This window comes from Corythoichthys intestinalis, chromosome 2, assembly GCF_030265065.1.
Source record: "Corythoichthys intestinalis isolate RoL2023-P3 chromosome 2, ASM3026506v1, whole genome shotgun sequence".
Taxonomy (NCBI): Eukaryota; Metazoa; Chordata; class Actinopteri; order Syngnathiformes; family Syngnathidae; genus Corythoichthys; species Corythoichthys intestinalis.
In genome coordinates, this window is record NC_080396.1 from 26862015 (window position 1) to 26888181 (window position 26167).

Here is a 26167-nt window from a genome sequence, read left to right on the forward strand (position 1 = left end):
ATTTTTCAAGTGAATGTAATACGCTTCCGTATTACGGATCCGTATAGGACAGACACTAACACGTATTTTTTAAAAATTTTATTATTTTTTTTTTTAAGTTTTTATTTTTGTAAATGCATTGCTTTCATAAAATTTCTTCAAATGTTAGTGAAAAAATACATTCAAGGTATTTTTAATACTCTACAGGTTAAAATATGCATAGATACATTTGATCTTCACTTTGGCAATCACCTTCAGAACTAGGAAGAGTTGTTAATCACTTGTAATATTGTAATACATGTCTTTAGTATTCATTCCATCATCAAAACACCAATGAAAGGTGAAAAACGAGGGTGCTACTTTACATTGTGCAGTATGTGACATTTCTGGTGAAAAGCAAATCAGAACTAAATTTGGATTGGGAATTAACGTGAACAAAAATAAAGCTTCTATTCTGTGTGCATGTTGTGCCCTTTAAAAAAAAAAAAAAAAAAGACAAGTGCATCAGAACAAGTAAAACAAACTTACATCACTGGTCAAATTAGGTTGACAATACTACATTTACATCTTAATACCATAAAAATTTCCCATGTGTGTTCCATTCATGGGTAAAAATGGTTTAGTGGTCACACTTTCACATCTGTACATAGCTAACAGTATAAATTAGAATAAGTATTTTATAAAACAAACATTTAAAAAAAGTACAGGGTGCCAACATCATGAGGAAAAACACCGTAGCATACTTTTATACCTATGCCCTGGTTTGGCCAACTTGCAGCTGGGGATAGTGCCTGCGGTATCATTGAAGTAGGCAGGCAGAGGTGGGCTTGGACTTAACGCAGAGTGGGAAGAGCATTTACTAAGCATCGGGATCCTGCTGCTTCCAACATGCAACCATGACCTAAACACACAAGTCGAATCCCTGATGGTAGGGCTTACAAAGACAGTGGCCTTTAGCGGTTGACGTGATGGTGAAGATAGGTTTCCCATACTCTGGACTCTTGTGTGCCGTAGGTTGGGGGAGGCCACTGCGATAGATACTTTTCATCACGTGAAGGAAAATTAAACAATTTATAGTATGCATGTTAATATTATATAACATTTATTGAACAAGTAGAATTTATGCATATGCAAGCACATTAAAAACGCAGAGAATTTATAAGGAATTTGATCAACATCTCAATTAAGCTGATAACTCACTGGAGGACTGTGGGAGAGGTGAGCAGCCTGGAGAATCAAAGCTCTGGCTGTTACGAAGCAAAGAAGCACTGGGAACACTGTTAGATTGAGCAAGATTCGGCAAACTCCTCTGCAGTTTATCTATAAGACACATCAAGAGAAAATCTCGGGCAATACATTTAATGTTAAGACAGCTAAAAGTACAAAATTCTGCAAAGGGTAAAGGATACAGTACATTTATGGTTGAATCAATAACCCAGTATAGTATCACTAAAATTGTAAGTGCAGTACTTGGCCAATAAAGCCCATTTCTTATTTCTGCGAAGCAGGCTTTCTCTCAATGTTTTATCTTCTGAAGGTCAAAGCGAACACTCCATTTGGAAAGGATGTCTTAGGTTGCTACATAAAGCTTCTCGAACTGTTCCCAGCACTCACGTTCGGATGAATCTAATCCCATCAAACTGGAATCGGAAACGCACTGCAGACGGAGCTTTAAGCACACTTCAAGAGGCTTACAATGTTATTATTGCGTGATAAGGCCACGAGATCGGGTCACTCAGCAGTGCGGCCTAATTTGCTTACCTGGTCTTGGTTTGAAAGGCCGTTGCGTTGGACCTGCGTAGGGGTAAGGTGGGGTGAAGGGATGCATGGACAGAATATTGTTGTTTCGCCAGTCTTGGGCGCTGGAGAAGGTGTGGGCGTGTGGTAGTGGGCAGAGGCAGTGATTCGACACATGGGCGGAGTCTTCGTCTACCCCCTTTTCTTCCACCTCCTGGTCGCGGGGAGCGCTGAGCGGAAGGGTGACGCTCAGGCTTCGTCGGTTGGCCAGGGCGTATGAAGTGCTGGCGTAATCCTGCCTGAGTTCTGGGCAAGCAAGACATGAGGAATGGCATGCCAACCACAGCCACATTCATACACACCAGAGGTCAGGAGTATATCACAAATGTACAGTTCTACGATCACCTAAGGGGACACTTTACTGAATTCGAAAGATCTGACTTAAATGAGCCACAACCCATAGTCCTTCTTTTTGTTTGTAAAATATACCAAATAGGAGCAAAACGTAGTTTTAATCCCAGTTTAAATTTTACGCTGTTGGCCAGGCCACCAGTCAGTAACCGAAAGGGATGTATGTATGAAAACTGACCGTGTAGTTTTATTGTTTAAGCAGTTTTTTTCTCCAATCAATTCAATCGTTTTTATCGGAACAATGGTTAATAAGTCTTGTGTTGGAAACTGCTTCAACACGAGCAATAAGGATATAGGCCTCGATAAATTTCTGTTCGACCTAGCGGTGAGCGACGAGTGGATTGAGAACATCAAGGAAATGGAGTGCACAGGTCATAACATTTTACTGGAGACTGCTTTGACCAAGTGACAAACGAAGCGTTTCCAGTATTGAGTTGTTGACAATAACATGGGAACCGAACAACAAATCGCCAAAAGTGTGCCAGTAAAAATAACCCGATTTTAATATTTTCGGATTCACTATTCATTTTTCAATAGCTATGCTTGCTTTTGTGACTTGTCGCACGATAAAGTCATGAGTAGCGACCAGTTTTCCATTGACTCATTACCCTCTACCGAAATCCTTCCTTTTTGGTACGTCATCGTCGGTTTCTACTGTGCAGTGGCAAACTGCTACAAAAATTATTTTTATTGCACAATTTCAATACTTATGGATCTATGAGAGTCTTGATAATTGATTTTCGAATTACTTGACAATATTCAGTCATTCAATTAGTGTGGAATAAATGGTGACAGTGGGCCTTATTCGTCAAGTCACAAAGTATTAATCAACATCCTGAACATTTTTGACAGTGTACATTATGTGTGAAGTCCAAAGTACCTCTGGTAAAGATAACGCAAATCAAGTCTGATAAGTCAGGTCATGCAACTCCCGACCCCACCTCTGAAACATACATTTACACTCTCAATCACCTGGTGGGGTTAATGAAGCTAAAGTAGCGATGAGCTCTGAGGTCTACAGTTAGTGGGGACATAGCATAATCACAATTAGACTTTAACCACAAAAAAATGCAGTTCTTCCATTTTGTGTTTAAACCTACTCTCTTCCTGCAGCCGCGCCACCACCTGAACATCAGTAAGATCCTGAAGTTTGTAGCCATGAGGGACCAAGTTGTCATCCTCATCCACCGTGGGAGCGATGACGTCACAGTCCAAATGAGGCCGAGGGCTACAGTACTGCAGGCGGCTGTCTAAACAGGCAACCAAATACTTCCTTACAATACTGTCTTAAAATAGGGTTAAAAAAAAAGATCGATTTGAAGTACCATATTTTTCGGACTATAAGTCAGTTCTCTCTCTCTCTCTCTCTCTCTCTCTCTCTCTCTCTCTCTCTCTCTCTCTCTCTCTCTCTCTCTCTCTCTCCCCCCCCCCCCCCATAGTTTGGCTGGCGGTGCGCCTTATACTCTGGAGCGACTAATGTGTGAAATTATTAACACATTATTACATCATTTCAGATGTTATTTTGGCGTTTTGGAGTGACGCTGATGGTTTGGTAAACTTGTTAGCATGTTCTTAATGCTATAGTTATCTGAATAACTCTTAATAGCTATATTACGTTAACATACCAGCCGCGTTTGCATTTCGTTGTTCATGCATCATGTAACATTATCATACTGTACACTTATTCAGCATGTTGTTCTCTATTGTATTTTTATTTTAGATTCCCTTTAAGATGACATATCAGTTCTATGTGTTGGATTTTATCAAGCAAATTTCCCCCCAAAATGAGATTTATAGTCCGGTGAGACTTATACATGTTTTTTTCCTCTTCGTCGGGCATTTTATGGCTGGTGCGACTTATATTCAGGTGCGACATAGTCCGAAAAATACGGTTGATTTCATGTGTTTTGACACAATGTCCAGTGATTCCCCTTCCCCAGTATGGGACTGAATAATAGAGAAACTATTCTCCGTAACGATGCCCCAGCAGTTGAGCAGATATGAGATTTGTGATGCTCTCTGCTCTTTCAAGGTATTGAAGGAAACTGTGGGCTTACCACAGGTCAGATGAGCAATGAAGGTGGGGGTCCGTGGCCTCCCAATGGGGCTCTGAGAATTTTTACTGTCCATATCGGACAATATTAGATTCGAACGATTTGTGCTGGATTTTGGAGTGCCATTGGGGGACACAATTGCAATTCTGCTAACAGTCGGCGGCGTTGAGGTGGCTCGAGGGCTGGACAGTAATCGCCGCCTGCAGGAAGCTAAGGATGTCAAGGAAACACCAAACTCAGAGTGATGACAACATCTCGAAACATCTGAAAGAGGATGTATCAGCAGAAAGAGCCGAACCATTCTTAGTTTGAAATAAAAACATCTGGATTCTCACCCTTAGGTAACAATTACAGTATGCAGTATTGCTCAAGAGACCAAAATGTAGTGGCAGTTTTACAACACTTTTGTGACAATGGAGGTTTCAAGAGGGTCTAAATTTGATCTCAAGCTGATTTTGACAAAAATGGTGAATCGTGCATAAAAATAATAGAATATGTAAGGCAACACCAGTTTTGGACCTGTGCATTAATTCAGCTATGAGCTTAATGGAGCGCCCCATTAGCAGGTCCTCTTCTACTAGTAGTGTTGATGTCACCTCCTGTCTGCAGGTGATCATTTTTACCAACGTAGTAGCCCTTTCATTTTCCAAATGATTTTTATTATTATTTTTTAAAATTCTTATTCAACAAACGCACTATAAATCAAAGTACTTATTTTTGACTAGTTCTTGGACATATATTTCTTCCTCAATAAATGTGACATTAATTCCCCTATAAACATAGTGTTTATGTTCAAAATGCATAATGATACAGCTAGGCCTGTTGCGATAGCAAGTTTTAGTAGGCTATATATTGTCTCATAAATTATTGCGATATGGGATATTATTGCCTGTTTTTTTTTTTTAATCTATTCAACCACAAGTATACCGGTAGTGACAATACATCCTAATAAATCACCTTTTGAATTGCAATAAATTGTTTTTCTTAGATAAAACACAAACTATATTAAAATTCATAAATATTAAAAAAACAAAAAAAACAATGCATAATGAGTCATTTTAAAGCTAGTTAGATGCAGAATATGAAATAGGTGAGAAACCCACTGTCATTTTTGTTGTATGCCAATTGGAGCCCATTAAAAGTGTTGAATTGATACAAAATGACTGTCATCTTGTCCTGCAAAGTGCACATGCAACAAATTTGAAGCCAAATTATTATCATTTATTACATCATATTATCATTGCCAATCAGATTTTTCATAATGGGTGTCATTTTCATTATTCTTAGTTTAGAATCTGAAGTATATGCGATTGCCTCCATAAATCTGAAGATGACATGCTTTTATTTTTAAATGTTCACTGGAAGTAAGTTTGCTAACTGTTAGTTTGCCACTAACTGTATGCTTTACACTCAGTAAAAAGAAAAACAAAATGCACTTCTCTTTCATCATGCATGTTGTATCAGTAATAGATTTTTTTTCTTTTGTTCGCATCGTTTACAAATTCTTTAATCCAGCGAGTTTCACGTTTGAGACTTAGTTACAGCTGCTCAATATTAGATGTAGTTCAGGAAAGGAAGCAATTTTTTATTATAACTTGCCCCTGCAATATTACTGTATTTTAATATTTGTAATGATTGTAGTTCAAAGGCTAAGCAATTTATGCACTTGCACTTGATGTTTTGAAAAAAAAAAAAAAAAAAAAAAAAAGGTGTTGAAGATCCACTGGAAAATACTACTGATGTGACAAATAAACACTTCTTTGAGCATGCAACTGTGCCGTTAGCTCATCCGCTCAGCCTGTCACTGGTGTCTTGAATGAACAGAATGCTATTGTCTCACACTGAGGCCTGTGACGCCTGAGAAGCAAGTGTATGGCACATGTTGACACTCAAAAATGGCCGCTGGTAGAGATAGTAAGGTTGGCTTTCATGCTTGACATATTCAAGCATGAAAAAAAATTTGGTTGTGTGATAAGCAGAGAGATTCAAATCCTGTATCGGAGGAACTTCATGCAGAAATGTGAGGGCATTACAGCAACTCAACTTGTCCTTACTTGACTGAGCGACAACAAAAACTCAAGTCAGGATAATACGCTATTTGTATGTAATATTTTTTTTAGTGATGGTTATGCTTCAATGCTGTATACAACCCATTCCAGATTTGTTACCATAAATTCTTGGTAACGGCCATTTAAACTTTCTCACACCTGAGTCAAGTTGGAGGCATATGGAGCGTCTTGCTTGTGTCCATTCAGGAGCATCCAGAACCTGCCGGCACCATTGCAATGGCGTTTTTGTGTTCTGTGTGATCAACTGATTTGCTTTGGGGGACACGTACAACCTGTCCAAGATACACAAAGATTGGCACCATAAACGTGTGATTCACAAAGTTAACATGCTTCAGTGTCAATACAGTTTGGCCCATTTTGGACAATCTTTGCAGCCCAGCCCAACCCTTGTGTAGTATTTACCAAACTTTATCGAGCCAAAAAACATGATTCATGATAGAGTATCTAGTGGATAATTTTTAAAAGTATACATATATATATATATTATTACTGTTGTGCAGTTTTTGAACGTGGTCACACTTAATTTAGCAACATTGACACAATTGGCGTCAAGGGCTAATAAAATAATAATAGTAATAAAAGGCTGTAAAGGTAACAGTAAAGGGGCCAATTTCACGGATGTTAAAAAGGAACTGTAAATGTAACAGGCATTTAGATTTAACAAGCATACATTTTAATTGACGAAATAAATCCTTCAGACTGATTATGCGAAATTACATAATTTCACAACTTCCCAATTTACAGACAGTTTACCTTATAAAATGAACCAGATCAGGCTTCTTTTGCTGAATTGATGACACACAAGCGGTTTCAAATAAAGTTTTAAAACAGCAGCTTTGCTTATGGGACACGTTCTAAATTTGGATCCTGGGTGACAGCAGTTAGGCTTTTTGTCAGCTCCCAAAATATTGTGACGAACAGCCAGGATCTAAGACACGTGGCTAAATTGTTTTTGAATTTAAAAAAAAAAAAAAAAAAAAAAAAAAAACACTAATAAACACACTCACCAGGTTTCATTATCAGAGAATCCAATAATGTCCAAGTCCAAGAGTTCCACCTCGTCCAGAAATAACGGTTTGTGTAATTGGTGCTTTTGGAACTCCTCCACACAGTCTTTGGGTGGCCAAGTGGGGAGCTTTTTGTTGTGGTTTTCAAACTTGTGGACGAGCTGTTGCAGTTTTCCTGAGTGCAGCTCGCCGAACGCAAGGTTTCTCTTGCGGTCCACGACGATGGAGTTCGCAAACGCAGTTTCCATCTGCTCTCCGTGTGAGAATTGAGCACAAACCTCACCAGAAAATCGTGACTCACAGTCGTTGGCGCTTTTCCTCAATTGGAGATTTACCTTCCGCCCATGGCACTTGTTTTGAAGCTCCGCCCATGCCGCTTTACACGCACGTGCCACAGATCTGTAATTAATACCGATTTGTTGCAAATGTTTAAAGTTAATGGCTATAAATCATATTGATTGTATTTCCTAACCCAAGAACATGCGTACCTAATTTGTTGCCTTGCCATAAAAATATTTGTCGCCATCTAGTGGTATAAATTCACCCTTGCAAATGCTGAACACTAAAAATCGTTACCAGTGCTCAATCCCCCCCAGATTTATATGTTGCGCTCAATTAAAACAAACACAGAAACATAGCTTTGTGTCGTGTTCGTTTTGGAAAACGGTTTAATGCTGTGGCTCCATGTTTCAAAGTACCGATGTAGTACTCCCAGAAAATCAGTTTTTATGACAACTCTAAGATTAAAAATTTCAACTAAATATCGTATATGCAGATGAAAATTTGCAATAGCCTCTGAAATTGATCACAGCAACAAAATCAATAATTGTGTTATATATTATCACACATCTTAAATTATAAACATTCACAGTTGCAGACATTTTAGTCATAAGTGAAATAAATTTTGGAACTGTTGAGAAGCCAGAGTGCGACAAAAACTTATAGAAAAGCCCAGGTTAACAGACTTAACTCAGAACTCAATCCAAACCTTCGTTCTGTGGAAACAGTCCTTACCAGTTTCATGCTGCCTTCAAGAGCTGTAGTAAAGTACTTGAGCTAATATTGTGTTTCAAATCAGTACATTTCATGAACAGCAAAGGAAATTTATTCACATAATATTTAATAGAATAAAACTTGATCGGTCATTTTCGAACACAATCCCCTTGCTGCCGAGTACTAAACGTCCCGTTCTTTCTTTTGGCATAAAAAATGTTCAGTTCCAGTTGTAAAGTCTTCAAAATGATAAGAGGACATTATTTCATGAGTTGAATTGGTTTCATCGTCAACGTTTCTTCCATGTGAATTTTTTCCTGGCACCTTCCTGACCTGGCTTCTTCCTCTCCCTCACTCTGGGGTCAGGAGTCAACAGACCAGCTGGCAAACAAGAAATACAATCCTTCAATATTTGACACCAATTTTAATTGAATTGGTCATAGGCAAAAAGCAGCTGCCAGGCATTCTCACCTTGTCTCATGATCTCTACATCTCTCTCAGAAACAAAGCTGGTTAAGGCACGGGAGATGGCCAGTCGCAGTGCTCCTGCCTGGCTGGACCGCCCACCACCATTCACACTGCTCTCTATGTCAAAACGTCCCAGCATGCCCATGAACTGGAGCGGAAACATAAGCTGCTCCCTGTGCCCACGACAGCAAGTGAAGACATTTGTGAGGAAAAAAACAATACAGCCAACAGCGGCAACATGTAGTGATGCAAAGTGCTGTTAAAAAAAAATAAATAAATAAATAAATAAATTTAATTCCCAAGGACAGTAGGGATGTCACGATACCAGAAATTTCATAGTCGATGCAGATACCATTGAAATTCCACGATTCTCAATACCATTTCGATACCACAGTAAAAAATAATAAATCCCATGTACTTAAACATACATTCCTTCATTAGAAGTAAAGAACAATGCTGTGTGCTTATACAGAACAATCAGCATACAGCTGTAAAGTATCAAAATAAAATGTGCATTAAAGTATCAAACAAGAGAATAAACAAAATAAAATACTGTGCACCACGGTCATGTAGCATTCAAGTATTTAAAAAAAAAAAGGTTTCATTTGTGCTGCTATCATTTTTTAGATCTCAAGATATGAAGATATTAATTTCGAGTGATGACATCACAAATCCCATTTATTGCAAAATGGCCCGAAATGGTGCCGTTCATTTGTGCTGTAAAAATTTTCATTTGTGCTTCTATCGTTTTATAGATATTGCTGTATCAATTTCGAGTGATGGCGTCATTCGCGGCACCCCTTCACGGCTGACAAAGCATACAACTCTCTCAATAAGAGGGGTGTCCCAACAACTAGCACAAACCACAAACGAATGGCACCTCTTCAGGTCCATTTTGCAATACATGGGGGGCTGCAAGTCACATCATCGCTCGAAAGTAGTATCTCAATAGACCCTACCCACGTGACGTCACAACTCCGCTCTCCTGAATGGTACCGCCCAATTGTCCGTCAAAACATAGTGTTAACCTGTTACGGCTACGTACATTCCTCCTATTTACGGCGTGTTTTTCTGCTCCTTAACATTAATAATCAAAATGGTGAAGGCGTGTGTGGCTGTTGGTTGCACTAACAGAGAAGATGGAAGGAGAGACTTGAAGTTTTACCGTATTCCGAGGGATCCAAAGAGGAGAGCGAAATGGACGGCTGCAATTCGACGTGAAAACTGGGCACCAAAAAATCACCACAGATTATGTAGTAGTCATTTTATATCCGGTAAGAAGCATTTAAGATATACTTAGAGGGTTTTGGGCTGACAAATAACCACAATTAGGATCATTGCTAGGCTAATCGCCGACAACATACACGTATGTATGTAGTGAGAGTGCTATCGCTAAACCATATAAACATTAAAAGCCTTAACTCCATTGACAAACGACATGAAATACATTAGACTTGACAGTGGATGTTAGCAATAACAAAAGATTTTGAATTGAAAATTTCGTAACTCACCTTTCCAAGCACAAGATAGATTCCTGCCGAATTTTCGTGGACGAGGACGTGTTTCTCCCAACCAGCAACGAAGTATTTATAAGCCTCCAAGCTCTTGAAGTTTTTCAAATTTTCGTGAGAATAGGCTGATTTTGTGTGGACAAGATAATTGTAAATATCAGCGTAGCAGATGTCAGGCAGACAGGGCGAAGACAGTGGGTCGAAAAACATCGATTTGGGCATCAAATATAGATCTGGCGACTGTATAGAACGAAGCTTTTCCACATAACGCCTTTTATGCAACACATCCAGTGAGTTTACGGCATCAGAAAGCACCGGGTCTTCCATGAAATGCATTTTAAATTCCTCGATCAATTGAAACCAATGCTAATACAGAGACAAAATGACGGACAAGTGGGCGGAACCATACAGCGAGCACGTGGTTTTGTGACGTCGGTGGGTAGGGTCTATATGTCAAAAACGATAGCAGAAAAAAAAAAAAACTTTTTCCAGCACAAACGTAGCACAAACGATTGACACCATTTTTAATCAAAATGTGGGGCTGGTTGGCCTCGGATTGACCTATAAAAGAATTGTTAATATCTCAAAAATGATAGCAGCAGAAATGTTTTAAGCACAAACAAATGACATAATTTTTTCTATAAATATGCATCTGATGGGAGGCCAACTTCACGGAGGTTTCATATATAGGTTATATTTGTACTGTGTGTATATATATATATATACATATATATATATATATATATATATACATATATATATATATACATATATATATATATATATATATATATATATATATATTAGCTGTTGCCGCAGTTAGAGATGACGTTAATGCGCATGCCACTGCCATGATGTTGCTTGCATTGACTTTTGTTCTTGTTCCTTAGCACAGCGTGGGTAGCCATGTTAATATTGCCATATTAACAACCCACATTTTGGCGGTGCAAATGACTGGCAACTTGTGTCGCCCTATATGACACACAAAAGAAGAATCAGAGCCTCGGTACCGACGATACTTCGGGTATTGCAGAAAAGGCACTTCCGTCACATTTTTAGTATCGACTTTGTACCGAAGTATCGGTTTTCGTTACAACCCTAATGGACAATTTGCAACTTTGAACATTCTTGGGAATTCTGCAACCCTAGCGACAAGGTTGGGTGATTCTGCTCGCCACGACATCTTGAGAGAAACGCCTGACTCAGCGGGTGCAGAAAAATGTGAGCGTGTAAGGCTGCTGACACACACTGACACGAGCTCCCTCAACTGTATAATTAATTCAGAGTAAGGAGATAAAGAGATGGCGTGTGGTGAGGGCAGAAATTAAATTTTTAAAAATGGCCCTTTCCAACCTGTCTTGTATCACCGAGAAGTATTGGAGGTAGTTCTGTCCGTTAATACTGACACACCCAGAGCCGCAATCTCTCAAAACAACAGAGGCTTTCGATGTCTTTCTTCGTCCTAAAGAGTGAATACAAATTTGTAAAGATTTGACAATGTAGATGGAAAAAAAAAAAGTTTGTTTGCATTTACCTTCTGAGGTGCTAAAGGCCACACCCTTTTCATCCTTCTCCATGGTTGGTATTGTCTGCTTGATAGACTGAGCCTCAAGTTGCTGGCGGTAATTTAAGACAAACTGCTCCTCGGTGGCGCAGTAGGGCAGAGACAGCAATCTTTCCATTAGCTGGAGAAAGTGGGTATACTGAAATGATAAAACACCAGTGGTGCATCAGAGATGAGCGTTGGTATGTTGTGCTCAGGTGCAGCATATACATTACATGCTGTATGCGATACAATTTATGTATTACATATGTATACACGTAAATATATACCATATTTTTCGCATAAATTGACACTTTTTTCTTTTCTCCTTAGTTTAACCGGTGGTATACGCCAGAATGATTTATATGTGACATTATTAAAGGAACTCGAATAAAGTGACATGTTGGTTCTTTATTTTGGCGCTCACATGACTGTGAGGGACACTTTGCACTTTAATATTGTCAGTAGATGAACAAGCTTACATTCACTTCCACAAACAATGACACATAATGGCTGGTTATTAACTCAAACGCTATGCACGCTCACGGTACCATAACAAAACAAAATATTAGCCAACTAAATAGCATAACATTGCAAGTAATGACACAACTAGAACAGTAACTGAAGAAATAATTAGCACAGATCATGAACATTGCTCTCGACATTATTTTAAGTTCCCCTAAAGAAGGAATATGTCTTTTCTTGGGGTTTCTTCAATACATTTCCCAAACAAACGGGGACTTAATTTTTTTCTTCTTCATTATTGTGCATTTTTTTAATCGGGCAATTTATACTCTGGAGTGACTTATAGTCAGAAAAATCCAGTATGTTAAAAAACACAAACATGGCGAAACAATGGTGCTTTGTGATATTGTCTGAAGTTTTTGAGACATTAACCTTTGCTTGACCGTTTTTTTGGGGGGGTTTTTTGTCGATACGTAAAAAAAGAAAATTGAGATGAGTCATTCAGTTTTCTTGCAGAGGAAGGATGAAATTATTTAGTGACAATAACATATCACAAGCCAGTTTACCAATTGTTAGTGGACACTATAGGGAAAAAGACAGAAGATAACCTAATTATATTAGGCAGTCCTGTTACTGCATGCACTTTGTGTTTGCAGGTTATGCGCAGGAGAATTGTTTACTCTGTGTGTTCAAACAGTAAAATACAGTTAAGTGCAATTAATCTGATGATTAAAAAAAATAAAAAAAATAAAAAGTCAAAGGAGAAGGATGACCTAAGATTTAACAGTTTTTCAAAGAAAAAAATCAAGGCACCGTTGTACACTAAAGCCCAGATATTAGGGATGTCCCGACCCGATCAGGCCATTTTTCAGAGCTGTGCTGGAAGCATTCCTCAGAGAGTTTGGTCCATATTGACATGATGGCATCACACAGTTGGTGCAGATTTGTCGGCTGCACATCCATGATGCGAATCTCCCGTTCCACCACATCCCAAAGATGCTCTATTGGATTGAGATCTGGTGACTGTGGAGGCCATTTGAGTACAGTGAACTCATTTTCATGTTCAAGAAACCAGTCTGAGATGATTCCAGCTTTATGACATGGCGCATTATCCTGCTGAAAGTAGCCATCAGAAGTTGGGTACATTGTGGTCATAAAGGGATGGACATGCCAGCAACAATACTCAGGTAGGCTGTGGCGTTCCAACGATGCTCAATTGGTACCAAGGGGTCCAAGAGTGCCAGGAAAATATTCCCCACACCATTACACCACCACCAGCCTGAACCGTTGATACAAGGCAGGATGGATCCATAATTTCATGTTGTTGACGCCAAATTCTGACCCTACCATCCGAATGTAGCAGCAGAAATCGAGACTCATCAGACCAGGCAACGTTTTTCCAATCTTCTATTGTCAAATTTCGATGAGTTTGTGCAAATTGTAGCCTCAGTTTCCTGTTCATAGCTGAAGTGTAACACCAAATGTAAATATAGAACCAAAAAAATGAAAGGAGTGACACCCGGCGTGGTCTTCTGCTGCTGTAGCCCATCTGCCTAAAAGTTCGACGTACTGTGCGTTCAGAGATGCACTTCTGCCTACCTTCGTTGTAACAGGTGGTTATTTGAGTCTTTGCTGCCTTTCTATCATTTCGAACCAGTCTGGCCATTCTTCTCTGACCTCTGGCATCAACAAGGCATTTCCGCCCACAGAAATGCCGCTCACTGGATATTTTTTCTTTTTCGGACCATTCTCTGTAAACCCTAGAGATGGTTGTGCGTGAAAATCCCAGTAGATCAGCAGTTTCTGAAATACTCAGACCAGCCCTTCTGGCACCAACAACCATGCCACGTTCAAAGTCACTCGAATCACCTTTCTTCCCCATACTGATGTTCGGTTTGAACTGCAGGAGATTGTCTTAAACCATGTCTACATGCCTAAATGCACTGAGTTGCCGCCATGTGATTGGCTGATTAGAAATTAAGTGTTAACGAGCAGTTGGACAGGTGTACCTAATAAAGTGGCCGGTGAGTGTATGTATAGGTATGTAATAACAATAGCTGTGCTTGTGTGGATATGGCTTACATCATGAACAGATATGGGCTCCACCAACAACTCTTCCAGCTCCTCCTTCTGGAGCCATCTGCTTCTGCCAAGAGATCTGTGGAGTTGTAGAGAACTCAATTACATTCATGACAAGATGCCTCCTCAAATTCAATTTGTGCACTTACATTCTCTTGACATCCTGCGAAAAGAGGCCTTCGGCTCGCAGACGATCCTGATGCCTCTCAATGTTAAGGATTTTACCCTGTATGTCCTAAAAACATTTAGGAATATAAAGATTCAGGGTATGGAGAGTTTCTTCATGTTATGGGACCAACCTATAAGATAACTTCAGTTTACTATGTATTTTTTGCATTGTCACACACTTTAGAACGACCTCTCTTCCTAGCTTGCTCGTTAATGATCAAACAAAATAGATTTCAACAACAACGCCACGGACCCGCAAATTTAACATTTGTTAGTGCCGTTATGAAATTAATGAGATGCTATAATTCAAATTGCCTCAGCTAGTCACGTGTCAGAATCAAGACAGCCGTTGTCTGTGGCCATCTGATTGGATTATGAACCGATAGGGGTTTTTCACTGAAGAAACGAAACGGTACCTGTTTCATACGTCGTATGTCACGTGATTTGAAGCAAACTCCGGAGCAGTAGTTCAATATGAATATTGAGGTGGGAGTCTTGGAGCACCTAACGATTCGACCCCCACCCCCCACCCCCCACCCCCACCGCCGGCTTTTAATGTTTCGCACATTAGTTCCGAAATTGGTCAAAAAACCTAACAGGCTAAACCTAACTACTATTTCAGTATCAAGTTAACAGTTCAAAACAGTAAATAAAATACTTCTTGTTCTGTATCAGCAGCTTTAAACTTCACTCAATTAATTTAATGTTGTTAACGTAAAAGTTAATTTTGTTATAATTGCCCCCGTTATTCCATAATTTCCCTTCTGTCCTTTCGACATGGGAAAGTTTTAAAACTGTTTCATCATTTAAAGAGAGATTCAAGTCAAGATTTTACCAATTTAGAAGCATTTTAGATAAAAAGTTAATTCAGTTCGCTACAACAGAGCCTTCCAGAGAAGTCTACTGCTTTAAGATGGTGGCTGTTTACTAACGCCGGCATGTCTGTCATTTCGCCTCTAGTTCTCTATAAATGTTCTAACGCCACTGTTGTCTGTCATTTCTCATCTAGTTCTATATATATGTGATATCTACCTTAGCATTATGTGGCCGTATGTCTATAGCAACTAGGGCATTGTTTGTAGCGGCTGTCGGCCGCAGTCTGGTATTATTGTTTTTTTATCTAGCGGCCTGAGTTGAACATGATATTTACTCTCGGTCCATTCCTCATTGCGTCCCGTAGCTCGCGCTGTGTTTTAGTTTTACCTGGTATAATTAAATAATTGGAATTTGGATGTTTGTCAATTGTTCTTGAATCTTCCACGGCCGAATCGTGAATAATCTAAGAATCGGAAATTTTGCACGCCTCTAATAAATTTACATGTCATTGGTTCGGAGCACGTTTCGAAGATTCAGTTTCAAGCTGCCATTGACATTTAAGACCTTGATTACCCGAATTTTAAATCTGACTTCTGCCAAACCTGACCTCTTAAGGACCCGCGGGAGCCCAAGTAGAGACTAATCCGAACAAAACGACCGGAAATACCTCGTCCGCGTTTGCTGCGGTGTTCCGCCCGCATGTTTACATTGTCTGACGCTGGGCTGCTATAGGTGTGTAAACACCCTAGCAATGGCCAACCTCTAGAGGGCAACGTCCACAAATCTCTACTCTGATTAGTCAATAGATGGACACTGTTTTCTGTTGATGGGCTAACTTCATTGCCAACACCACCGTCATAATTGAATTATTGTTCGGTAATGCAACCATGATTAGGATTTCTGAATGGTACCAATTTGTGGAATTGTAACTCAAGAAAAACTCACATGCATCAAGGTATAGTAAGCCTGTTTTCCTGTGTAAAACAGGAAGTGGAATGGTCGTCCGTCTGCCCCCCATTGGACAGCTGCCCCGAAGAAGAAGGACAATTTCAGTTCCAGAGAGCATCCGAGAAAAACTCATTAAAGTAAGGTTGTGTACCTCGCTGCCTCGGGAAGATTTCCTCTGGATGCTGATGAAGACAAGACAATGTAATGCGCCCAAATTATTAAAAAAAAAAATAAAAACTTTTACAGTGCCTTGCAAAAGTATTCGGCCCCCTTGAATCTTGCAACCTTTCGCCACATTTCAGGCTTCAAACATAAAGATATGAAATTTAATTTTTTTGTCAAGAATCAACAACAAGTGGGACACAATCGTGAAGTGGAACAACATTTACTGGATAATTTAAACTTTTTTAACAAATAAAAAACTGAAAAGTGGCGTGCAATATTATTCGGCCCCTTTACTTTCAGTGCAGCAAACTCACTCCAGAAGTTCAGTGAGGATCTCTGAATGATCCAATGTTGTCCTAAATGACAGATGATGATAAATAGAATCCAACTGTGTGTAATCAAGTCTCCGTATAAATGCCCCTGCTCTGTGATAGTCTCAGGGTTCTGTTTAAAGTGCAGCGAGCATTATGAAAACCAAGGAACACACCAGGCAGGTCCGAGATACTGTTGTGGAGAAGCTTGAAGCCGGATTTGGATACAAAAAGATTTCCCAAGCTTTAAACATCTCAAGGAGCACTGTGCAAGCCATCATATTGAAATGGAAGGAGCATCAGACCACTGCAAATCTACCAAGACCCGGCCGTCCTTCCAAACTTTCTTCTCAAACAAGGAGAAAACTGATCAGAGATGCAGCCAAGAGGCCCATGATCACTCTGGAAGAACTGCAGAGATCTACAGCTGAGGTGGGAGAGTCTGTCCATAGGACAACAATCAGTCGTACACTGCACAAATCTGTCCTTTATGGAAGAGTGGCAAGAAGAAAGCCATTTCTCAAAGATATCCATAAAAAGTCTCGTTTAAAGTTTGCCACAAGCCACCTGGGAGACACACCAAACATGTGGAAGAAGGTGCTCTGGTCAGATGAAACCAAAATGGAACTTTTTGGCCACAATGCAAAACGATATGTTTGGCGTAAAAGCAACACAGCTCATCACCCTGAACACACCATCCCCACTGTCAAACACGGTGGTGGCAGCATCATGGTTTGGGCCTGCTTTTCTTCAGCAGGGACAGGGAAGATGGTTGAAATTGACGGGAAGATGGATGCAGCCAAATACAGGAACATTCTGGAAGAAAACCTGTTGGTATCTGCACAAGACCTGAGACTGGGACGGAGATTTATCTTCCAACAGGACAATGATCCAAAACATAAAGCCAAATCTACAATGGAATGGTTAAAAAATAAACATATCCAGGTGTTAGAATGGCCAAGTCAAAGTCCAGACCTGAATCCAATCGAGAATCTGTGGAAAGAGCTGAAGACTGCTGTTCACGAACACTCTCCATCCAACCTCACTGAGCTCGAGCTGTTTTGCAAGGAAGAATGGGCAAGAATGTCAGTCTCTCGATGTGCAAAACTGATAGAAACATACCCCAAGCGACTTGCAGCTGTAATTGGAGCAAAAGGTGGCGCTACAAAGTATTCACGCAAGGGGGCCGAATAATATTGCACGCCCCACTTTTCAGTTTTTTATTTGTTAAAAAAGTTTAAATTATCCAATAAATTTTGTTCCACTTCACGATTGTGTCCCACTTGTTTTTGATTCTTGACAAAAAATTAAAATTTTATATCTCTATGTTTGAAGCCTGAAATGTGGCGAAAGGTTGCAAGGTTCAAGGGGGCCGAATACTTTTGCAAGGCACTGTATGTGTTCATTCACTGTCTTTACCTTCATTAGGGGTCGTGCCTTCTTCTCAAACAAACCGGAGGGAAAGAGGTAAGCGATGCTTCTCTGCAGCATGGCAAGGGAAAAAATACAGTTTAGAAGAAAACAAAATAGCAGGTAATGACAATCATGACAACGACACCATAGAGGTCATGTCAACAGATGGCGGTCACGGGTTGAAGGAAAGTTGAGCCTTCTGTGTGGCAGCGCTGACAGCAAGCAGAGATTGGACAACATGTCCGAATATTCACCCCAAGTTCAGCATGTGTGGGCGCATGGTCACCAAGTGTCCAACAGATGGCGTAGCAAAAATCTGGTCCTCTCAGCTCTTTTGGTTATACGGATGAGTGAACAGGTGGGGCATGTTGACATTACAGCTTGTCAACAGTGGCAGCAAAATAACTGGTCATGGGGAGCATATGTGTGCTCAACAAGCAAAGAGAGGTCAAGAAAGGTGAGCGGTAGAAATGTGAAAAGTGGGAAAGGAAGGATGGGGAAAAAAATGAAGGCACACCTGTGTTCCTTTTGCAATTTGGCAGTGATTCCCCAGAGTGCGCAATCTGAACAACTGAGGGACACCACGTGGCATCATGGTTTAGGACCACAGAGAAGACAGTAATTGCATTCACAGAAAAACCACTAAAATGAGTGGTGACTGCAGTTTTCCGTTCTTTCACCACCACATCTGAGAGTTTAGGACACTGCTCATTTCTATTATGAAACTGTGGGGTACAGCCATCGCCTAGCCTTTCACAAATCACCAACTGCTGTCTTTATTACTAACGGTCGGATTGTTTACTAATAGACGAATGTTTAAGCTGATTTTGCATTCAGAATTGTTTTTAAAAAATGTGTGTAGGTACAATTTGTAACCAACTCAAAAATACATTATAACTGAATATTTAAGTATAGGGATTTTGTTAACATTTAAATGAACACTTGGTGAGTTTTCAGTTTTGGTCGATTTCAGCGACACCGGTCAACAAACAGCGAGTGAAAGCCGGGCTTTTTTTCCCCTCCTCAGACAAAACTTTTTGTCTCTTTTGTTGCTCTGCCATCTTTGCAGTATTCGCGTGAAAGTGTTTGCATCGACTTCCGTCTTTCTGATGGTTGGGGCAAGGGAGAGGTGATGTATGCCATAATGCAGTCAGCACATTTGTATCTTTTTGTGAGGCAGGGTTCCTGCCACCCTCCTCAAAGTTAATTAGTGCCAGTGAAAGCGCTACAGACCCTCTCAAGAGATAAAAGAGGTGTCATTCAACTAGTTGTCAGTCGATATATTATCACACGTTATGAAAATATTTTATAAAGGGTAAAATGCTATTTGGTGTTGGTTTAAGCACAACATTAATGTTGACATTATACACATAAAATCACAACCTCTTTTATTACTAGGGTTGGGCACCCTTTGAAATTGAACGATTCCGGTTCCGATTCCATGTTTTGATTCCGGTTCCGAACGATTTATCGATTCAGATTCTTTTAAGAAGCAGGGTAAAAAAAAATTATAGTTTAAGAATTTATTAGTTTATAATATTAATGTCTTAACTTTTCGATTTTTAAAAATTATATACATTTAAAAATTATTATTATTTTATTATTCATTACTTTTATTATTATTATTAATACAATTAATATGATGACAGATGCTTGTGCAAGCGCGCTGAGCATTGTGTAGGACAGTGGTCTCAAACCGGTCCTCAAAGGGCCGCAGGGGGTACTGGATTTCATTCCAACCAAACGAGACAAATACCTTTTCACCAATCTGGTTTCTTACAAGTGTAATCAGTTGATTGCAATCAGGTGCTGCTTATGTTAGTAGAAACCTCATTGGTTGAACTGTTTGTGCTGGATCTGTTGGAACAAAAACCAGGACCCACTGCGGCCCTTTGTGGAGTCGGTTTGAGACCGCTGGTGTAGGACGTATCGCCATGTAGTAAGGAATGGCCGAACACCAGGTCCCATCGATGTTCGATGCCCAACCCTATTTATGACTAGGGCTGCAGCTATCGAATATTTTAGTAATCGAGTAATCGACTGAAAATTCTATCGATTAATTGAGTAATCGGATAAAACAAATATATTTTTAGGTGAAGAGCAAATATAAATATACATGAGAAAACAAGACATTTCATCTAATCTTGAACCATTTTCAGTCAATCAATGTCTTTATTTTCCATGTATATTGTTGTAAACAGCCAACAATTGCATCTCAGATGTAACTAGAATTAAAAAAAAAAAAAAAAAAAAGACTAATTCACTGCTTTCACTCAAAAAACCTTTAGATCTTATTAAAAAAAAAACCTAAAAATGTTGTTACGCTTGATAACACACATCACTTAAAAGTTTGGACTTTTTCCCACGTGTTTCAATTGAATTTCTATTTGTGTCAAGCCATTTAGTCTAAACTAAGTCCTGATAGGATTTTGAGTTTTTGCAGTGTTCAAAATAAATGTATGATACAGGCTGTATTGGAGCACATTAGGGACCAGTGCTACTTGGTGTTTTATCCAGCAATGACTACTGAGCTAAAATTGATAGTTAGTGTTTTTTTATTTTACACCCTCATCACTCCACAACGCTATGTTATGTGAAAGCCTGTATGTAAGACGCGTTCGCCACGCATCGACAGTGGTCATAATTAATAGAAACCTAGCCCTCCGCAGGGCTAACGTTGCGTGAGCTAGTGACAGTAACGTTAATCTTATTTATTTGCGCTTAGCGCTCTTTATTAGCGCTTAGCGCTCTACTGCTTTAAGATGGCTGCTGTTTACTAACGCTGCCCACACGCGGCCTAGTCTGTCATTTAGCATCTAGTTCAACATACATGAGATGTCTATGAGACTCATCAGACGCTACCTGCTATCAACGTAGCATCGTGCGGGCTAGTATTTCGCAACGTCGGCTTCATTTGTAGCAGCTGTCGGCTGATTTTTTTTTTTTTTTTGCTTCTTCCTCTACGCACGTGACATCAGCGCATTAAAAGTAGTCCGAGCAAAACGTGATGCTTAGAGCTGTCAAAATAAACGATTACTCGGGGTGAATAAAATTACTCGGATCAGTTTTTAAACTCGAGCTACTCGAGTTGCTCGAGTATTCGTTTCAGCTCTATTTATGACCATACTGTTTTTCTATGTAAGTCTTGTTCTTGATGTTTAAAAAAAAGAGCTCTACTAATCATATCCCCTTAAATGGATGCCCAAATGTGTCCTCGGGCTTCAGTTCTTACATCTATGTCCTCCTGAGTAAAATTCTCAGGGTCCTCTCCCATCATGTTGGCCAGATGCCGCTTGCCAATATTGAATTCCTCCACTTGCTTCTCAATGAACTCCAATGTAAACTTTTCGGGGGGAGCAGCTGCCAGGTTCTTCCTGTACATGATAGAACTGGTACATAAGGGTCTACTGACCACCTGGAGGAAGAGAACAAAGCAAAATAACATATACAGTATATTAAAATGGGTGGTGGGGGGCACAAAATACCTCAATTAGAGGGAGACATAATAAGGACACCTGAAGAGAGTATTTCTTCTATTGTCTAACTTAGAACCTACAGAAAACAATAAATCAGCAATTAAGTAATCTAATTAATCAGCCTTGAGACAAAAAACAAACATTAAAAATCGGGCTCAGAGGATTGATTCCACTACATCCCTCGCTTATACCTACCAAATTTAATTCTCATCGGTCTATGAATAAAGGAGGAGTGCCAATTTTAGTTAGCGTACTCACCAAGAAAAAGAACAAAACAAGCAAAGCGAGTGAGACCTTGAGCCCTCCTTCCTTGCAGTTTATTTAAAAAAAAAAAAAAGTCTATTTGTCCATTCTTACACTTTATCACTTTTAAAAATCATGTGAAAATCTCGACCCATGTCATTCTCATGGTCCCAATATCGTGTATGGTCTCCTCTCGTAAACTGAATGTATTGTTACATTCCGACGCTTTGGTGATGTTTGTCTTTCTTGTTGAAAAAAAAAATGCCTTAGTTGTGTCATGTCACATTTAAGGTAAACAGGAAGTGAATAATTACTAATTAAATATACAGCTATGGGGATTTGTATACATTGTATAGAGGATAATATGGTTGACCTAGAAGATAACAGGTTTTTAACTATAGTCAAGATCGTTGTTCAGTACTTTTCGAGACAGATCACCAAGCATCGCACCTATAACCAAGGACGCTCACTTCACATTCGAACAGCACTACAACATGATTACTCACTATTTATACTCTCTGTACTGTGTATCCTCACGAAAAGGAAACTAGTGAATCGTAGGAGAGAAGGAGGGGTTTCAACACAGCCTGCTGGCAGATAGTGATGGCCAAATGAAGCCTCATGAAGCAATGAAGCTTTGCAGCCAATTGGTTTGCACATGTAGCAAAGCTTCATGGTGCTTCATTTACCCTATGGCGCCATCAAGTGGTCTAGAAGCCCAAGAGGTCAAAATTGTTAAGAATTCAATGGCTATTTGCTTAAGACAAAGATATGAATGTGCTTGTGTTAGTAATTTAGTATGTGAACAAAATACAACACGTGCTAAGGGTAATTTGTTATTCATTTTTATTTAGAAATGATAGCTTTCCCACAGTGGCTGGCTTTAAACAGTTTCTTTTTTTTTGGAAAATATTTCACCAGCTTTAGAAAATATTCTTTCACAAGGCACAGATGAAGCTGGGGTGCAGAGAAATGTGAGTGCCAGTTTATATAAATTTGAGTAGGTATTCTTTTGTGCCTCCCAGTACACTAATGGATTGTTCATTCTGTTGATGTTTGGTTCAGATAGGTACACACACACACTCACATTTATATTAAAGTAGTTTTTCTCCTTTACCTTATTGAAAGCAATCAAATCAAAATGTTCCCATACAGGGGAGGATCGCTCTTTTCGCGCAGGTTCCATCGCAAGCAAAGGACAAGGCTCGAAAAAAGATTGCACTGGTTGCACTGTCGCGCACAGATGTAACAAGTACAGGAGCCCGAAATCCACAAAATGTGAGATAACAGGCGATCGCCATTGCGTTTTGCAACCAATTTATACCGTAGTCTGTCCTGTTTTTGCAATGTGCGCCAAACGTTGGATCACTTCCGAAGCACTCACGAGATTCAGCCGGCCGCCGGCGAGGCTTCCCACGTCATCATTTCCTGGTTTTGCCGAAATGAAGCGCGCCTCGCTACAAGCTTCGTGGAAACCCCCCTCCCATTACTCGACACAAGCTTCGGAACCTCGGCTCATTTCGTCCCATCACTACTGGCAGACGTGCAGATAGTAAGAGGATGCTAACTCAAGGGCGTCGTCGTTCCAATTTCATTTTCAATCAAAGGGCTAAAATTGGTCGTGTGTATAACGATGTACTGTCGGTAGAAAAAGCTAACTTACTTCCCGACTTGCACGTGATGAGGCTTTTGATATAGTGGAGCATGATGTCCCACATTTTGTGATAAGGTAGCCGATCGTTCGCGTACACGGCGCAGCCATGATGGATCGTGAATGATGACGTCACTGCACTGGCGGAAATCGTCACCATAGATATCACATATATAGAGGGAGAGCTAGATGAAAAACAAAACGTCAGAGTTGACGGCGTTGGTAACTAGCGGCCATCTTAGAGCAGTAACGCTCCTCTGGCGATGTCGTTTGGGGCTGAGTTATTTTCTCTACTAAAATCCGCTTAACTTTAATTTCCAAGCGGTTTAATTTATAACAAACCGTAATAACGTGATTTAAGATGGATGTTGGAGAAAAAAGTATATTGTAAATATGTATACCTCTACATACCTCTACATACGAAGTTAATTCGTTCCAGGACCTTGTTTGTAAATTGAAATGGTCGTATGTTGAGCAGGATTTTCCCATAAGAATACATTATAATTTCATTAATTCGTTCCACAGCCAAAAAACCTACACTAAACCCGTAATAAATACTGCTATTACTATTGTAAACAGCAATTACAAAGAGCAAAACAAATAAATGATGCATAAAAATCAGAATGATAATAATAATTAGGGTTGTTCCGATCATGTTTTTTTTGCTCCTGATCCGATCCTGATCGTTTTAGTTTGAGTATCTGCCGATCCGATATTTCCCGATCCGATTGCTTTTTTTTTTTTGCTCCCGATTCAATTCCAATCATTCCCAATAAATTTTCCCGATCATATACATTTTGGCAATGCATTAAGAAAAAAATGAATAAAACTCGGACAAATATATACATTCAACATACAGTACATAAGTACTGTATTTCTTTAATATGACAATAAATCCTCAAGATGGCATTTACATTATTAACATTCTTTCTGTGAGAGGGATCCACGGATAGAAAGACTTGTAATTCTTAAAGGATAAATGTGACTTTGTATATTGTTACTAAATATTGCCATCTAGTGTATTTGTTGAGCTTTCAGTAAATGATACTGCTGCCATTTAACTTCTGCCCAAATGCATGATGGGAAGTGCAACCATGACTGTGCGTAGTGGTACCAATTGATATATCTTCTCTGCGTTGGGAAATAACATAGGGTGTTAAGAAAAAGATCAACTACTACCTTTCTTCCCCACATTGCTTCCCACGACATTTCTAATTGTTGAGAGAGGGATTGTAAAGCTGTAGCCAATTTACCCTATAGGCTTCAAAAGCTGCCAAAATTCTCTCTACTCATTTTACGTTGCCTTCTAACTCTATGAATACGTAAAATGGTGCCATTATAGATTGAATGCGACAATGCGTGAGTGGGTAGTGCAGCGCATGCATTAATCGCGTTAAATATTTAAATGTTATTACCGCCGTTAACTCGATAAATTTAACAGCCCTACTTTAAGCCAAAACTAAAGACTGGATGAGTGTAAGACATTTTGTGTGTAACATTATATACAATTAGAAAACGATTTAATTAAAAAATATAAATACATTAAAAAAAGGCATGTCCGATATTTTTTTGCCGATTCCGATACATTGAAAATGACGTGATCGGACCCGATCGAATGATCGATCGGGACATCTCTAATAATAATACCTGTAATAATGTAACGATTCGGGTTCTAATGTGGCAGACTCTTTTTTTCTGTACCTGAACGCCCCGCTGACGTGAAGGTGGGCAAGAGAGCGCAGTTCTATTTTACTTTCTGTTTTGATGCTGGCGTCAACAGCAGCGGACACTAGGCGTGTTGTATTGCACCAATTGATGGAATAAATGATTAGAAATCTGACAAAGCTGGCAATTTCTTTGGCGATGTTATCACAAAAAGAAATGTCACGTTAACTTATAAAGACTCGCGAATGGAGGAGGACCGCCGGCCGAGATCATAATTCTACGGTCCTATTGTCGACCCAGTTCATGAATGCATACACCATGCTTATATTTTTCTACCATTTACATCTTCATTTCAATGGTAAGCATCACCTTTTCTTTTTTTCCTCCACCTGCACTAGCCTTTTTGAATCAAGTGTTGATTTCGCTCACAAAAAATCAGCTGTGCGTCCGTCTTCCGGCAAAACAAAGAAACTGTGGCGCTGTCAAAAATCGTCGTATTTCGAGCTCGTCGTTGGATGTAGAAACAAATGGTGAGTCAAATTTTACGTCGGATGTCGTACAAAAAGATCGTGTGTCAAAGCAATCCTATGTCCAGGTACTACTGTACACAGTGCGGAGCAGAAGTATTCACAGCCTTTTAGATTTTGCAAGTTCACCCACTTAGAGAATAGGTAGGGGTCTGAAATTTTAATTATAGATGCACTTCTACTTATAGAGACAATCTAAAAACAATCTGGACTCACATTGTATGATTTTTTTTTTTCAATAATTTACTGTATGTGTAATTTACTGGGGTTCATAAATATTTGTACGCCTGAGAAAATCAGTGCTAATATTTAGTGCAGAAACCTTTGTTTGCAATTACAGAGGTCAGACGCTTTCTGTAGGTCTTCACCAGGTTTTCAAATATGGAAGCAAGGACTTTGGCCCATTCCTCCACACAAATCTTCTCTAGATCTGTCAGGTTTCGGGGCTCTCGTTAAGAAACACAAAGT

General features: G+C 39.5%; 2 protein-coding genes across 5 annotated transcripts; both read right to left on the bottom strand.

Annotated features, from left to right (window-relative positions):
• Positions 1–106: 106 nt before the first annotated feature.
• On the bottom strand, positions 107–7604 carry LOC130912241 (SLAIN motif-containing protein 1-like). Of its 4 annotated transcripts, none has more exons than XR_009062574.1 (8): positions 7258–7604; positions 6389–6522; positions 4185–4391; positions 3228–3377; positions 3100–3142; positions 1741–2022; positions 1180–1299; positions 981–1007 (listed from the first exon to the last, which is right to left on the bottom strand). XR_009062574.1 is itself a non-coding variant. In XM_057830169.1 (7 exons), the coding sequence occupies exons 1-7, from the start codon at positions 7503–7505 to the stop codon at positions 697–699; spliced, it is 1464 nt and encodes a 487-aa protein (XP_057686152.1). In that variant the 5' UTR covers positions 7506–7602; the 3' UTR covers positions 107–696. The 4 variants fall into 4 exon arrangements, 2 of the variants coding, with proteins under 2 accessions (XP_057686152.1, XP_057686153.1); XR_009062575.1 differs by having other exon boundaries at positions 993–1019; XM_057830169.1 differs by lacking the exon at positions 3100–3142 and having other exon boundaries at positions 107–1019; positions 7258–7602.
• Positions 7605–7909: 305 nt separating this feature from the next.
• Positions 7910–23659, bottom strand: mrps9 (mitochondrial ribosomal protein S9). Its single transcript, XM_057830171.1, has 11 exons — positions 23520–23659; positions 21370–21552; positions 18144–18206; positions 16400–16430; positions 16246–16325; positions 14466–14551; positions 14320–14395; positions 11764–11932; positions 11583–11691; positions 8722–8891; positions 7910–8631 (listed from the first exon to the last, which is right to left on the bottom strand). The coding sequence occupies exons 1-11, from the start codon at positions 23616–23618 to the stop codon at positions 8540–8542; spliced, it is 1158 nt and encodes a 385-aa protein (XP_057686154.1). The 5' UTR covers positions 23619–23659; the 3' UTR covers positions 7910–8539.
• Between the last annotated feature and the right edge of the window lie 2508 nt (positions 23660–26167).